The 16,243-nt window shown below is 37.5% G+C and overlaps 1 protein-coding gene across 6 annotated transcripts in view; it reads left to right on the forward strand.

Moving 5' to 3' along the window:
* Window positions 1-552: 552 nt before the first annotated feature.
* Window positions 553-16,243, forward strand: part of LOC122281166 (DNA annealing helicase and endonuclease ZRANB3) — a 32,291-nt gene continuing 16,600 nt past the window's right edge. For 2 of the 6 annotated variants that reach the window (XM_043092479.1, XM_043092480.1), the window contains exons 1-10: window positions 553-1,014; window positions 1,695-2,054; window positions 2,344-2,476; window positions 3,032-3,207; window positions 6,240-6,313; window positions 6,460-6,495; window positions 6,595-6,685; window positions 7,016-7,075; window positions 8,265-8,448; window positions 11,068-11,264. In XM_043092479.1, the coding sequence (XP_042948413.1) occupies window positions 673-1,014; window positions 1,695-2,054; window positions 2,344-2,476; window positions 3,032-3,207; window positions 6,240-6,313; window positions 6,460-6,495; window positions 6,595-6,685; window positions 7,016-7,075; window positions 8,265-8,448; window positions 11,068-11,264 (1,653 nt within the window). In that variant the 5' untranslated portion in view covers window positions 553-672. Of the gene's footprint in view, window positions 1,049-1,694; window positions 2,068-2,343; window positions 2,477-3,031; window positions 3,208-6,239; window positions 6,314-6,459; window positions 6,496-6,594; window positions 6,686-7,015; window positions 7,076-8,264; window positions 8,449-11,067; window positions 11,265-16,243 lie in introns of those variants that run through there. The other 4 variants (XM_043092477.1, XM_043092481.1, XM_043092478.1 and 1 more) reach the window with 4 other exon arrangements.

Genomic DNA, 16,243 nt, shown 5'->3' on the forward strand with positions numbered 1-16,243 from the left:
TGTAACGCTCCAATGGAAGATCTTAAAACCACATGGCCTATATTCTAAAAATACTAGTTAATGATATAATTGGAACCCTATTGGAACCTTATAAAAAGTAAGAATTTCTCATTTCTAAGCAATGTGGGATCTCATACACCATTTACCATCAACTTATTATATGGGGTATCACAATTTACCCCCTTAAATTCCCGACATCCTCGTTGGGTCTATCTGTTGTATGTAGCACGGCTCAAGTCCCATATTTCTAATTGAAATAGGCTCTAATATCATCTGTAATGCTCCAATAGAAGGCTCAAATCACATGACCTATATTCCAAAAGGACTAGTCAATGATACAATTGAAACTTTATAAAGAGCAATAACTTCTTATTCTCAAGTAATGTAAAATTTCATATACCACTTATCCTTAATCTTATCATATGGGATATGACAACAAAACAACACACCCTTACCATTAAATCTTATAAAGAGTATGATGTAGTGGGACTGGCCCAAAATGAACTCCCAATATTGGGCTTGAACATCAAAAACTTTGCCAAGCTTCAATAGTCCATACCAAAATGATTGGCGCGTAGTTCCACGAGCAGAAATCCCGCCCAGGCTCTACGTTCGTTCAAAATCTCTCTCTCTCTCTCTCTCTCTCTCTCTGTATGAAAGAAACCCTAAGCTATGGATATCACGGAAGAGCAACGAAAGCGAGCGGAGGCGAATCGCCTCGCTGCCTTAGCAAAGCGCAAGGCTATTCTCGAATCCTCCGAACTTCAACAACAGCAGCAACAGAGGTTGCCACAAGACCCCTGGAAGCTCTACAAGTGCCGAAAGATCTCTTCTGAACGACCTCCGATTGTCTCCGCAAATTCGGTTTCCAAGACGCCTTCGCCGGAAAACTTCCTGGTCAGGCTTGAGATATGTTCTCCTGACTCTTTCTCCGTCGCGCCGGAGGCCGTCAAGGGGTTAGCATACCCAGGAGAGGAAGAGTGCTTGCGGGGACTGAGCAATTGTTTATCCGATGTAAGCGTTGATGTGAGCGTTTCTCATTTGAGTGGTAAGAATATGGCGGGAAGGAAAGGAAATGGAGTTGTAAGTTGTATAGTTTGCAACTTACAACTTACAGTAAGTTGAATTCCGTCATTTTCTTTCAGTTGATCGGAAAGAAAATTCCTGTCTTCTTTCCGTTCATTTCTGTCGCAACGAACTGCTTCGGGACTGTAATATCCTTTTTGGGTCAATGAAAAAAAATTCCCAATTTTCTTAGAAACCAGTATTAACTGTAATTTGAACCAATGTTGAGATAAGTTTCACACTGGTCCTCAGCACTGAATCTCATTGATTTAAGTTATACTTCTACCTGTGCAATTTTCTAATTATTCTTGCTTTTATGGTGGATAACACTCTACCCATACGGTTTAAATTTGCCTTCTGGGATTCTCGAAAGTAGCACTTTATCTGATGTTAGATGATTTTATTTGCATCGGATATAATTTTAATCTAGCATGCATAGGCGACACTCTTGTATATGCCCCATATACTCGGGCCTTTGTCTATTTCATGCTCAATAAAATTTTGTTTATCAATAAACAAAATTGATCATTTAATGCTGAAGACATGGTAAAGAATGTGATCTCAGCTTACATACCTTAACTGTGTGGGGGTGATGTGCTCTTAAGTTTCTGTTTTCTGGAATCTCTTAGGTCATGCCATCACACTACACACAAAATCATGGGGGCAGGAAGGCATGTGTTTATAAGCTGAGGGATTACAATTCTGTTTTGAGATGTTTAAAGACCTGGAAAAGCATTGAGGTTGAAGAGATACCTTGGGCAACGCTTAATGTCATCGAGAGGCTATCTCATTCATTTATTGCGGGGCGTTGGATACCTTGCAGGCCAGAACACTTGTCTGATGAGAAGGTTGATGAGTTGGTTGGGAAGCTACCAAAGACGTTGGTGGACACACTCTTGCCCTTTCAACTTGAAGGGGTGAGATTTGGTTTGCGTAGGGGTGGTCGTTGCCTTATTGCAGATGAAATGGGCCTTGGGAAGACACTGCAGGTATATCAAATAGGTAATTTACCTTTATTTATATGTCATTAATGATGCCACTTTTCATGAATATGAAGGATTTTGGAGATAGAATCACCTCATTTCTTTTTAACATGATTTTTCAATGTTCGAATAATTTATAAATGAACCAATGCTCACATAATTTAGAAATGACATGTGATTCGGAGAAATCTTATTGTTCTAACAGTTTATTCAGATTGAAAGGCCTACTTCGTGAAGATTTCTTTGAAAATGGCATGATACGATTAACTCCTTTATATGCTTGATTTCTTTTCAGGCTATTGCTATTGCAGGCTGTTTCATGAATGAAGGTTCCATACTTGTTGTTTGCCCAGCCATTTTGCGCTATTCATGGGCAGAGGAATTAGAACGTTGGCTACCCTTTTGTTTGCCTGCTGATATCCATCTTGGTAATACTTTCTCACCATATATATATTTTTTTTTCTTTTTTCTTTTTTGCGGATGGTAGGAAGTTGAAGTTCCAGGTCCATGGAAGTGGGGGAGTGCTATATTTTGAGCTCAGAGAATATATTGTGATCACGTGACAAACTCTAATGTTATATTTCTGTCAGTCTGGTTTATAATTGCTTAAATTTATGGCACATCGTTGATAATAGAGAATGCAACCATCTTTGTTTATTTCTTTCCTGTGTTGACTCCCAATCCATAATGAATCAAACTAGTCCCACACAGTAGTTCTGTCAGTGTAATGGCAACTGTAACTAAAGATGAAAAGGGTTTGTTATTTCAGCATTTGTTATGCTGCATCCTATTTTGCAGATATACAGCTATGAAACCGTCAAAGTACATGTTTTTAATGGAAATGAAGATTATTTCTTTATTATCACTTATTTCACTTATAAAAGAAAAGAAAGTTTAGATGGTACCATTTCTCTAAGATGTCAGATCTTCAAACAGGAATATTGTGTTATCCCTAGTTGCTGACATGTTCCTTCTGACCCCAGTTTTTGGTCATCGAGATAATCCTGCCCATGTAAAGACATGCCCGAGAGTTGTGGTTATTTCTTATACAATGCTTCATCGTTTGCGAAAGAGCATACTTGAGCAAGAATGGGCTTTCTTGATAGTTGACGAATCTCACCATGTACGTTGCTCTAAGAAAGCATCAGAACCAGAAGAGGTACAAAATGTCTCCTATTTCTTGGCATATGGGAATGTTTATGGGTGGATTTGATCTCTTCTTCATCCCTGTTTAATAAAAGCCTTTGTACATGGAAAGTAGGTTATGAAATTGTCTTTGTTCTAGCTCTGCAAATTTTTGAATTGTTGTTTTTATTTTTATTCTGATAGGGGTTCTCTTGTATTCTTCACGTGTACTAAGGTTTTGCCCCTCTATGCTTTTTAATGAGATTACATCACTTCTTAAAAAAGAAAGGATAAATACACTTTGCCCTGAACCACAAGCGATTTTTCCCTTTATATCCTAACATATCAAAGCTAACATATTGCAATTTCAAAATACCAAAAATTGACACTTGCACTCGCATTAAGATTGATTATCAAAATTGTGCAATATCACCTATTTTTCATTATTCTTAACAGTTAAAACCATAGGAGGGTGCAGAATGAAATGTTCTGGCAGTAGGAGAGTGCAATGTGTTAGTTTTAGTAGGGTGCAAAGTCTCTTTTTCCTAAAAACAATTAATTTTCATACCTGAGATGATAGCCAAAGATGATCAAAATAATTTATGGGACTAATGGAAAACATTTCAGACAATTGACAATTTGAGAAAGCGTGGAATGATTGTCATGGAGTGTTGCTTCATGTGTAAGAAAGTTGCGGAAACAAGGGACCATTTACTTATACATTGTGATGTGGCTAAAGGGTTATGGGATGGTGTGTTTAGAAGATCCAGACTGTCCTTGGTTATGCCAAATTTAGTGGTAGAAGTACTTGCATGTTGGCCTAGACTTCTTTCTTGCTCTCAAGTGACAGCTGCATGGAAAATGATTCGTTTGTGTATTACAGGGAGCGCAATGTAGATGAAATCTGGGAATTTTTTTTTTTTTTGGTTCTTTGTTTAGTTGGTTTTCAGCTATTGTAATTAATGGTGGAGCAGTCCATGAGTTGCTGTCTTCGTTGTTCTAGTCCTAGAATGTATTTAGGTGTTTCTTTTTTATACTTCCTGTATACATGGGCTTCGCCTATTGCATTCGATGAATAAAATCTTTACTTATAAAAAAAAAATCCCATATACTCTTCCAGGGAAAGCAATGATTCCAGGGAAAGCAATGATAATTAGAAATCCCAAAAGGGCCTGATAATAGGAATGCATTGAAAATCTTTTCCTCCCAGAAATCCAAGTCATCCTATCCTCCATCTCATTACCAAAAGACATAGCATACAATGAATCAAAGAAATCAACAAATGTTCCCAGCTCCCAATGGATAGAGCCAAGCCATTGGAACACACCAACAAGTCAGACAACACGGCCTCTTTGTTACTAGAAATCCAGTAAAGAGTGGGAAAAACATACTTAAGAGCAATTTCACCACACCAAACATCATGCCAAAAATAAATACCATGACCTCTCCTAACCTCAAATTTGAAAAAGTTGCAGAATCTCTCCCATCCAGAACGAATATTTTTCCACAACCCCACATCATATGCCCCCCTGACTTCACTACAACACCCCCCCCCCCCCCCAAAAAAAAAAAAATCTCCCGTATTTTGAATCTAAAACTACTCTCCACTGAGCCTCCTTTCCATGTGATATCTCCACAACCACTTTCCCAAAAGTGCTTTATTGAAGATCCTCAAGTTATGCACCCCCAAACCACCACAAGTCACCAAAGAACAAACTTTATATCCCAACCAACAAGATGAAACTTGGCTTTCTCACCCAATACCTTCACAAAGAAAATTGTAGAAGGTTTTCTCAATACAAGAGGCCACACTTACAGGTAATGGAAATAAAGAAAGAAAGTACGGAGGTTAGATAGAGTACTTTTGATTAGAAGGATTCTACCACCCGTTGACAAGTAAATTCTTTTCCAACGTGCCTACCTTCTATCAATTTTTTTCTAACACACCCTCCCAAATAGATTTTGCCTTGAAAGCAACTCCTAATGGACGACCAAGATATTTCAATGGAAGTGAAGAAAACTTACAGCCCAAACTATTTGCCAAGCATCGAATGTTATTCACTGAACCCACAGCCACAAGAACCATTTCAGACTTTGATAGTGTAACGCCCCAATGGAAGGCCCAAACCACATGGCCTATACTCCAAAAGGACTAGTCAATGATACAATTGGAGCCCCATTAGAATCTTATAAAGAGCAAGAACTTCTCATTCCTAAGCAATGTGAGATCCCATACACCACCTACCCTCAATCTTATCATATGGGGGTATGACAATTTACCCTCCTTAAATTCCCGACGTCCTCGTCGAGTCTGTCTGTTGTAGGTGACACTGCTCAAGTCTCACATTTCTGGTTGAGATAGACTCTGATATTATTTGTAACGCCCCAATGGAAGACCCAAATCACATAGCATTTACTCCAAAAGGACTAGTCAATGATACAATTGGAGCCCAATTGGAACCTTATAAAGAGCAAGAATTTCTTATTCCTAAGCAATGTGAGATCCCATATATCACCTACCCTCAATCTTATCATATGGGGGTATCACAGATAGGCTCACCTTCAGTCCTGAGACAGCTTCCACATAGCAATAGAGCCCTCAAATTTTGAATATGACAACCTCCATTGTTCTTTATTGCCATATAGGGATTTTATGAGCCCTCAATTTCTAAAGAGGAAAGTACCTAGGATGACAGAAGCATGAGAATCTGCATTTATTAATGGAATTTTTTACAGCAATAAAAAGTTTCTTGCTCAATCAAATCATGTCAATTTGGAAAACGAAGGAACTTATCAAAAAGGGGAAAAAAAAAAAAGCAGAAAGAAAATGAATGAGAATCACTTATTAGGAGTGATTTTGGGTTTTCCTAAGCAACCTGTTAATGACTTCTTCTTTAGAATTTGCCAGTATGAGGGTTGATATTATCCTAAAGAATAATAAGAACTTGCACCCTATGATGCTGTATAATTTATGCCTTTGTTAAACTGATGCTTATTGTGGTTGGTTGATTATGCTGCCCTTTACAGAGGCCCATTACCACATTATTGTTTGGTATGTGTTGACAGATAAAAGCTGTCCTTGACATGGCTATAAAGGTCAAGCGCATAGTTCTGCTGTCTGGGACACCTTCTTTGTCGAGGTTGTGGCACGTTTGAAAAATGTTATCGTTCATTTTCTGCTGAGCTTCGATCCTGCTTAACTTTCTAATGTTTTGCATTGGTTTATTTTCAATTTGTGTTTAATGCATTCTAACATCTTGGTCACATATTTCCTAGGTGATCATAGGCCATACGACATTTTTCATCAGATACATATTCTATGGCAAGTTTTCTGCACACCCTTACATGTTACACAATTGATTCTCTTCCCGTGGCTTGTTCATTTATTTTATTTTTCTTGTGAATATTCTGCTGTGGATAGGCCTGGTCTACTGGGAAAGAACAAATATGAGTTTGCTAAAACTTATTGTGCCGTCCAAGTTGTCCAGAGTTCTCAAGGGAAGTTTTATCAGGTACTATTGAGAGTACAGTTATAAGGGCACTATGTGATTCCGGAAATTACTTTTTGCACTGCCTTGTTATCAACTTTTGTTTTAAGAATCCATAAAAAAAATCATACTGATGCATGCTGGGTCATGAAGAGATAAAATACCATGAGGCTTAAACTCTTCTTGGTAATGGCTATTGATTCAATACACTTCTTATCCAGAGAATTGTGGATGAAGATCTTCCCCTGTTACAAGCATCAGCTTTTTTCACATATTCTGCTCTGGCGATTGAAAGTTTTACAACCCTGTATCTTATAAAAAATTTTTTTACAACACCTTATAATGTTACTGCAGGATTTCTCAAAGGGAATTCGCTTAGAAGAGTTGAACGTGTTACTTACGCAAACTGTTATGGTTTGTGTTCTTTTTCTCAATATGCTCAGTATGATGCTCCTTTTATCTATACATTGTATGATGGGTTGTTCAAATAGTTTTTACTCAAAAGGCCCAGCCACTGTCAGGGTCTCAATGGCAATGGCTAAATGGAAACTTAAGTAGCACTTGGCCTTGATTCTTGTGGAGAAAATAACTATTTATAAACTCTGACCCATCTTAGACATCTTTTAGGTTTTTGCCAACAATTGAGCGCAGCATTGTAAAGGCTTATTAACTATCTAAATATAATTTTTTTCCATCAATCTAATCATTTTTTTTATAAGTTTCATTAATCTAATCATGGAGCAGAATATGTTTCATTTTATTGAATACTACAAAATAATATGTTTTTGGAAAGATAGTCACATAGGCCATTGTAACAATTGAGAAGTTTGAGTATGGATCTAGGTCAGTGACTGTTGAAGGATCACAATTTGTTACCTGCATGAAAGAGCATTGTATGTAGTTTAATTTTCTCTAATTTTATGGGTTATTCCAAATCCATTAGTTAAGAGCAAGTTTCCATATATATGGGTTTTAAAGTTTTTTTACATCATATCCATTGATCTGAGTTACAAGTGTGTTGACACTGTGATCCAAAGGGATAGTTTCAAGGCAATGCTGTTGCTATGACCAAGCATTGTTTGTACTGGTGTTGTTTGGTTTGTATGCGCTGAAGAAGTGGAGAATTTGTTGACCATTTATTGCTTCGTTTTGAAGTGGCGTATGCTTCAATGAATTACTCTCAGTCTACTTCTAGTGGTTTGGGTAACACCTAGTAAGTGTGTTGGATCTTCTTGTGTATTAGAAAGGACACTTTGGTCCATCATTGTGAAGTTTTATGGAAATTGATTCCTTCTTACCTAGTTTGCTGTCTATGGCAAGAATGATAGGGTCAGTGCTTTGAAGGCTGAGAAATCAGTGGACGGGCTCAAGTTTTTTTCATCAAACATCTTTTTTCATTTTGGTGGTCACTCATAATTGTGATGCTAATCTTTGATATCATGATTTTCTTTTAATGTTTAGGTGTATCTATTGTATACTCTTTTGTGCTATTGGATCACCGCTGTTTGAGACTGAATAAAATTATATAATGTGAAAAATTGAGATATCTCACCTCTCTTTTGGGGACATTTATTGTTCTTTGATGCTTGTTTCACTGTTGTAGATTAGACGTTTGAAGGAGCGTGTGCTAAAACAGTTACCACCAAAACGTCGGCAAATTATAAGATTGTTATTGAAAAGGTCAGATATAGTTTCTGCCAAGGCTGCTATAAGGGTGGTCAATGGTGATGCATCTGAAAAGAGTGTTGCTGACGACATGAATTCACAAAATTTAGATGAATACGATGGTAATTTGGACATTATTTTCAATTTTAAGATAATACTCTGTAAAAATTTATGTGGCTTGTAGTTAGGAAGAGCTTTTTTTTATTGATTTTTATTTAATTTTAAAGTCAGTTTTATTTTGGTAACTTCCCGATTTATAGAATGGGATGTAGTTCTGGTCCATTGGGTTGTATTATGGTTTTCATTATGCTATTTGATCATTTCCGTGTTTCTAGCAGTTATCCAGTTTCAGTTTAGTAGTTAAGGTCCATATAGTTCAAGTCCTATAAAATTTAGGTATTTGATGCCCGTCTATGCAGATATAATTGTTTCTATTCAATGGTGATTATGTTTGAATAAAGTTTTAAAAGCTATGAAGCATTTTGTAAAGTTTGTGATGCAATCCTTTTTGGTGCCGAAAAAACAATGTGTGATACATAAGAAGTTTGGTTGTGATGCCTAGAAGCTTATCGTCTTCCCCCCCCCCCCCCCCCCCCCAACACACACACACAAACACTTCTCATAAATTCCAGTCCATAAGAACCTCAGATGGTCATCGGAAGCCTAAAATTTCTATTACCAGATTACTTTTCACGACCACAGAACGGTTGCCAAAATTTTGAGTTTTCCACTTTATTTGCCCTCTAAACCTAATTCCTTTTCTCAACATACTGAAATCTTAAATTCATATTATCTTCCATACTTTTCCACCACCACTGCTCATTCTAAATCCTATGATAAACCTGCTGTGAATAAATCTTGCAATCTGACCTGCACATTGCTTCATACTTTCAGCCACTTAAAAGCCATCAATCTCTTAGTAAATTCAAATTCTTTATTTGGAGGACTAAGGTTGGCATTGAAATAAATTCTTAGTATTTTTCAAATATGCCAAAAACCCTATATTAGTTTCCCAAACCTCTAGAACCTCACACTTCAAGTATTTTTGGGTGAAGTTTGAAGCAGATAACTTGTGAACATCATGTCTCCGTATCCCAAATAAAAGTTGATTTTTGAGTTCTTTTTTTGACATCATCATATGTCAAGGAGTCCTATTTCATGACTCAACAATTGGGTTATGGATAGTACCATATCCATTTACTGTATCCCATCATTTGACTATATTCTGTAACGGATGGTGCCACAGGCACCGTTGGTGGCTCCCCGTTAGGCAAAAATTTTTTTTTTTTTTTTTTCAAATCATTTTTCAATACTTTTAAATATTTTAAAAAAATATAAAAAAATTATAATAATATTAAAAAAAAAAAATTCCTAACCATTAAGGAAAAGAAAAAAAAAAAAAAAAAAAAGGGCCAGCGGTGGCCTTAGTGTTTTCCATTCTGTAACAGCTAAATCTCACATTGGATACATATTAAGTGAAACTGGGGGTTTTATAAGTGATTCTAGAGAAGTGTCAAACTGACTAGTCCTTTTGGGGTTATAGTGGAGATGTGGTTAGCACTTTCCCTGGGTCATTACGTATAGCATCAATGCCACCTATTAAAACCAGATACGTGATATTGAAGCAATGAATGACATGGTCCTAACGAGGACATTTGGAACCTAAGAGGATTTCCGTACACATGGTACATACTTCCTCTCTTAAATTAATGATGTTCTCGTCAGGTTCATGCTATGCAGTGCTCCAATATCACATGGTTGACCTTACTAGGTGGCTTGATACCATATGTAACTACCTTCATAACCTATGCACGCTTTGTTGGTTATTCATATTCCCAATGGGCTGGGGTGTTTCATATTAATTTCAAGTCTACCATTCCACTTCTTACTACGAGTTTCAGGTCATTCCACTTATTGGATTGGGTGAATCTTTACTCTTTGGGGCAGCCTTAGCTTATAAGCTACCTTCCCAACTTTCTTCATAACTTCAAAATGACCACCATAACATGGAATGAAACCACGGTGCGATACCCTTTCTGGACATTTTCCATATTTGGGAAATAAGTTAAGCATAACCTTATCACCTACTTCAAATTCCTGGCCCTTCTGTTGGGCCTTTGCTAGGCTATCTTGTGCAACATGCAATAACTCGCTTTTTTTTTTTTTTTTTTTTTTTGTTTTTGCAAGCCAACAGAGGCAGGGGGGAGTCATTGTCCAGTTGCAATCTCAAATGGAATAATTCTCGTAGATGAGGACTTTTTGAGATTGTATGCAAGCTGTATAATGTATCTAACAATTCCAGTCAGGTCCTTTAACCCGTAGTCACATAGTGCCTCTAGTTTTTCTTTGGTAAAACATGATCCTCTGTCTAATTATCGATTTAAGAAGTAATCACTGATTTATTACTTGAATCGATGGTCTAAAATTCTAAATATGCATCACACTGGATGTGTTATTTGAGCTGTTTCTTTCCGTGATTTAAAACATTTTTGGTTTTGGCTCTTTAGTATTCCTGTTGTACAACACTATGAACTTGAGTTGTACACTTATAATAGATTTTACACTCATGTATAGGAAAAGGTGAAAAGATGCTGAGGTTGCAAGTAATTATGGATTGTTACTTGGTAAAAGTGCTTTAAAAGTAATTCTTGATTGTTGGGTGAAGAAGCTATTTGAGAGTTTAGAATGTAAATACTGTGTTTCCATGTACATTTATGTCTCCTTTTTGCCTCTGCTTTCAGACTGTGGGGATTTCTGCAGATCAGGGAAGCTCTCCTACCAAGAACTTGGAATTGCAAAGCTGTCTGGGTTTCGTGAATGGCTTTCCATTCATCCACTTGTTGCAGAGTCAGATAGTACAGAAGTTTTGGATTTGCACTCCAGTTCTCATAAGATGATAATTTTTGCACATCATCATAAGGTCCTTGATGGAATACAGGTGAGGTTCTTTCTCAGTCGGGTTCTGTTAACTTTGAAATTTGTCTGAATCCACATTTGGTAACTGCCCCTTTGGAAGTTAATTGAGTATGTTGCTTAAGCTTGGAGATTACCAGATCTCATATGCTTTAATCCTCTCCCCATCACCATTTCTTCTACCATTTACTCCCAAAGTAGAAGTATGCTCACTTGGAACTTTATTAAAGAACTAATAACAGCTCATAGTCCTGCAATGTCTTTGTCTGAGATTCAGTGAAGGGTACTCTAATAAATGATTAGTTATGGCTTCTTTATAATACTCTAATAAAATATAGAGAGTGGACGGTGAGAGATGGATGAGACAGATACCATTTCCTAGTTATTTCCAGCTGATTTTAATTCAAAGACTGTTTGTTGAACATATAACATCATGGATCTAGATTGACTTGTTCCTTATATCCTTCATATTGACCTTTTCTGTATATTTATTTCTCATGTTGAGGATTTAATGTACTGCTTATATTTATATTTTTGGGAGAGTACCGATAAAAAAAAAATATTTTTGGGAAGAGTAGTTCTAGTGGTCGACTCGCCTCTTTCAAAGAATAAATTGAGTGAGTTCAGGTTTGGTCTCCTGTCATTTCCTTCGGAACTAAGTATAAATTTTCTCTATCAGTAATGGAAATAGGCTCAATAGGTGAAACTCTATCCAAACCAATATAAAATCTAGCTTATGAATAAAATACCTTGATTACCAATAAAAAAATCTGCTAACATTTTTCTATTTTTAGCTTAAGACATGACTTCTTATTGGGATGTGACTTCTGACTACAACTGTTAACATGGGAAAGTTAATTTAAGATTAGAAAAGAACTAAGGACTGTTAATACCTTATCCTTTTTTTTTTTTTTTTATCTTTTGATAAGTAAGAAATCTTCATTAGAAAGCACAAAAGGAACCCTATCCTTGAACTATGCTTATTCCAAATGGATCCACATCAGTGAAGATGGTGCCATGTATCATATTTACCATTTAGGACAGGGAATGGAGGGTGAGAGTGTAGGTCCAAACCTGCATGTGTATTGTTCCTTCCAAAAAAAAAAAAGTGAAAACCAAAAAGAAATCTTCTCTCCAAGACAGACTATATAATATTTGATTGATGATGTCTTAAAAATGAAACTCAACCTCCTGGAAAAGCATAAAAAAAGGCTCGGATGGTACGATCCCTCCATCACCCTAGAATGAAAGGGGCGATCTCGTAGTTCTTGGTCTATGAAGATACATTGTTAGCAATCTCTCATTGAGGCTTATCATTATCAAATCTGCGATGGAGTGGATTTCCTATATTTTTAAATGGAGGTGCGTATTATGGAGATGTATAGCTTATATCTTCTCAAGTTAAGTGTTTGCAGATCTGCAGATTACTTCTTACTTTGAGAGAAGTCATTCTGAAGCAAAGAGTTAGTGAAAATTAAAATGTGTTTAGGATCATTTGACTTACTATTAGTTTTAAATTTAATTAGAACCTTAGAAAATTGCGATTTTCTCTATGAACAATAATTTTTTTGATAGGTAATTGAGAAGTTTTATTCATAAGTGCATTTTCTCTACTAGCATACAAAATGTGAAAACAACAATGAAACATATACGCAACATGATTGTCATGTAACCGCATCGAAAGCGACAATTTCTCTGTGGTCTCTGGATCATTGCAAGAAAAGAAAATTCAGGAATAGGGTCAAAGGGGAGGGAGAGGTGAGAGAGAAGTCTCGTGGCCATCTTGGTTTCCAGAGTATGGGTGTGGCGAGGGGGAGGCTTTGGGGCCATCCGAGAGGTCTTTTCTTGCTGAGGACAAGATAGGGTCGCTGATGGCATCGCAGTCATCAATGGAAGATCATGAGATGGATGTGGAGCCCATACTGCTAAAGGCTTTACCACCATTTGAGAATATATGATTTCGGACTGGGTTATGAATAAAGTGCAGGAGATTCTGCATTGTGTGGGGCTGGAGTATGAAGGATTCGAAGAACAATTTATGGCTTTGCTAACGACCATCGAAGTGGGAAATATGTAGATCAAGAAATCTGGTTCAAAAAAACAGCGGAAGCTCAAGAGGTTAACTTGGCCAATTAACTATGAGGGCAATTCAATCTGTGAAAGATCTAAAGGGAGGGGGTCAACAATTTCCTTATGAAGCATAAGATTTTATCATGGAATGTCCGAGGGCTAAATGAGGTAAATAAGTGCTTGTGGTTAAAAAATTTGCTCTGAGAGTGGAAGGCGGATATTGTGTGCTTGCAGGAAACCAAGATGGAGAATATTTCTAGAAACATCATCAGAAGCTTATGCAGTTGTTCATATGTTGATTGGGTCTGTCTTGCTTCGATAGGGGTGTCAGGGGGTATCCTAGTTATGTGGGATAGAAGGGTGGTGGAAAAATTGGAGTATATTGGAGAATACACGGTGGCTTGTTCTTTTCAAAATGTGGAGGATAATTTTCGATGGGCTTTTGCTGGAATTTATGGGCCAAACTTGGACAGCAGCAGAAATTGTCTATGGGAAGAGGTGGCCGGGTTCCACGGTGGGAACTTCCTTGTTCTGATCATTTCCCTATTTTGTTGGATTGTGGGGGTATTCAAGGATGAAAAATGTACTTTAAATTTGAGAATATATGGCTAAAAACTGATGGATTTGTGGAACGGGTTAGGCAATGGTGGTCTTCCTATCAAATCCAAGATACCCCTAGTTTAATTCTGGTAGGTAAATTGAAAGCCTTGAAACAAGATTTAAAGATTTGGAATGTTTTGGTGATATAGGCAACCGTAAGAAGTCATTATTGGAGGAGCTCCATGAGGAAGAGAAAGCACATGAGGGACAGTCCCTCTCACCAAAGGAACTGACTCAAAGAGGCTTACCCTATTGGAGGAGATTTCTTAGTGACAAAAATATCAAGCTTTGTGGTTGAAAGGGGGTGATCGCAACACGAAATTTTTTCAAAGGGTGGCAAATTCCCATAGGAGAACTAATGCCATCGAAATGATGAATATTTCCATTGGAATGTTTGAACTGGCTATTTTGAGCAGTTACTTACCGAACCAGAGGGGTGGAGGCCGAAGATTGATGGGTTACCATTTGAGTCCATTGAGCAGTGGAATGTCATTTGGTTTGAGAGGCCGTTTGAGGAGGCTGAGGTTCACAAAGTGGTAAAGAAGATGGTTAAAGACAAAGCACCTGGGTTGGATGGTTTTTCTATGGGCTTCTTCCAAGTTTGCTTGGAAGTGGTAAAGGAGGATTTAATGAAGGTATTTCATGAATTTTTCTCAGTTGGGAAATTTAAAAAAAGCCTTAACGCTACTTTTATTGCTCTTATTCCCAAGAAGATTGGGGCATCGGAGGTTAAGGATTATCGGTCGATTAGCCTTGTGAATGGGGTGTATAAGATCATTTCCAAGGTGCTCACAAATCAATTGGGTGGAGTTTTGGGGTAGATCATTATGAAACCCCAAAATGCATTTGTATGAGGGACAGATACTAGACTTAGTACTCATTGCCAATGAATGCTTAGATGGTAGAATCAAATTTGGCAACCTGGGTCTTGTGTGCAAGTTGGATATGGAGAAAGCCTACGATCATGTCAACTGGGAGTTTTTGTTATACTTGCTTGGGTAGTGTGGTTTTGGGGAGAGGTGGTGCAAATGTATTAGGTAGTGCATATCGATAGCATGATTCTTAGTTTTGGTGAATGGCTGCCCAGTGGGTTTTTTAATAGCTCCCGAGACTTGAGGCAAGGGGATCCTCTGTCCCCACTTCTCTTTGTCATAGTCATGGAGGCATGTAGTAGAATGATATTAGCGATGGTTGATAATGGGTTTCTGACAGGTTTCTCGGTTGGTGACATACATTGAGGTACCATTCACATTTCTCATTTGTTGTTTGCAGACGATACCCTTATTTTTTGTGAAGCAAAATTAAGCCAGATTCAGGCTTAGGGCATTTCTACTTTGATTTGAGGCTGTCTCTGAGTTAAAAGTGAATTTATCCAAGTTATTTGGGGGAAGGTAGCAGAATTAGCTTTTGGGATGATGTGTAGGTGGGAGATATGGCTCTTAAGGATGCTTATCCTAATATTTTCAGAATTGCACGAGTTAAGGAAGTTTTGGTGGCTGATGTGAGGACAATTAGTCATGGTTCTCAGGTATGGAATATCAATCTCACTAGAGAAGCTCAAGATTGGGAAGTGAGTGTGCTAGGGGAGTTCTTCAACCTGCTGTATAACATCTCCATTGGGGTTCCAGCTGAAGACAAGATGGAATGGAGACCTTCTAAGAATAGGAAATTTTCGGTACACTCTTTCTATGACACACTTTCAGCTCAAAATAGGCCCAAGTTTCCATGGAAGAACATTTGGAGGAGTAAAGCACCTCTCAAGGCTGCGTTCTTTGTTTGGACAGCAACCTTAGGAAAGATCCTCACCATTGATAATCTAAGAAGGCGGGGACTTATAATGATAAACTGGTGTTGTATGTGCAGAAATAGTGAGGAAACAGTAGACCACTTACTCTTACATTGTGATTTCGCAAGAGAAATATGGAATTACTTTTTCAGCAGCATGGGACTAACTTGGGTAATTCTAGGAAGGGTGATGGAACTACTAGCTATCTGGAGAGGGATCATAGGTACATCACAAATTGCAGCAGTGTGGAAGATGGTTCCTATTTGTATTTTCTGGTGTATTTGGAGAGAAAGAAATGATAGATCTTTTGAGGATCAGAAATGATCCTCGGAGGAATTTAGGAGATTTTTTTGGAAGACTTTATTTATGTGGGCCATTGCTTTAGAGTTAAATGGTCTCAGCTTCCAAGACTTTCTTGTAACAGTCTCTAGTGCTTAATTTCGTGTACTCACATGTATAGCTCTGGTGTACTTGGGCTATGCCTATTTTTATCAATACAATTACTTCTTACTTATAAAAAAAAGTTAGTTCCAATTGGTAAAGTTCGT

Source organism: Carya illinoinensis, chromosome 11 (assembly GCF_018687715.1).
Source record: "Carya illinoinensis cultivar Pawnee chromosome 11, C.illinoinensisPawnee_v1, whole genome shotgun sequence".
NCBI lineage: Eukaryota > Viridiplantae > Streptophyta > Magnoliopsida > Fagales > Juglandaceae > Carya > Carya illinoinensis.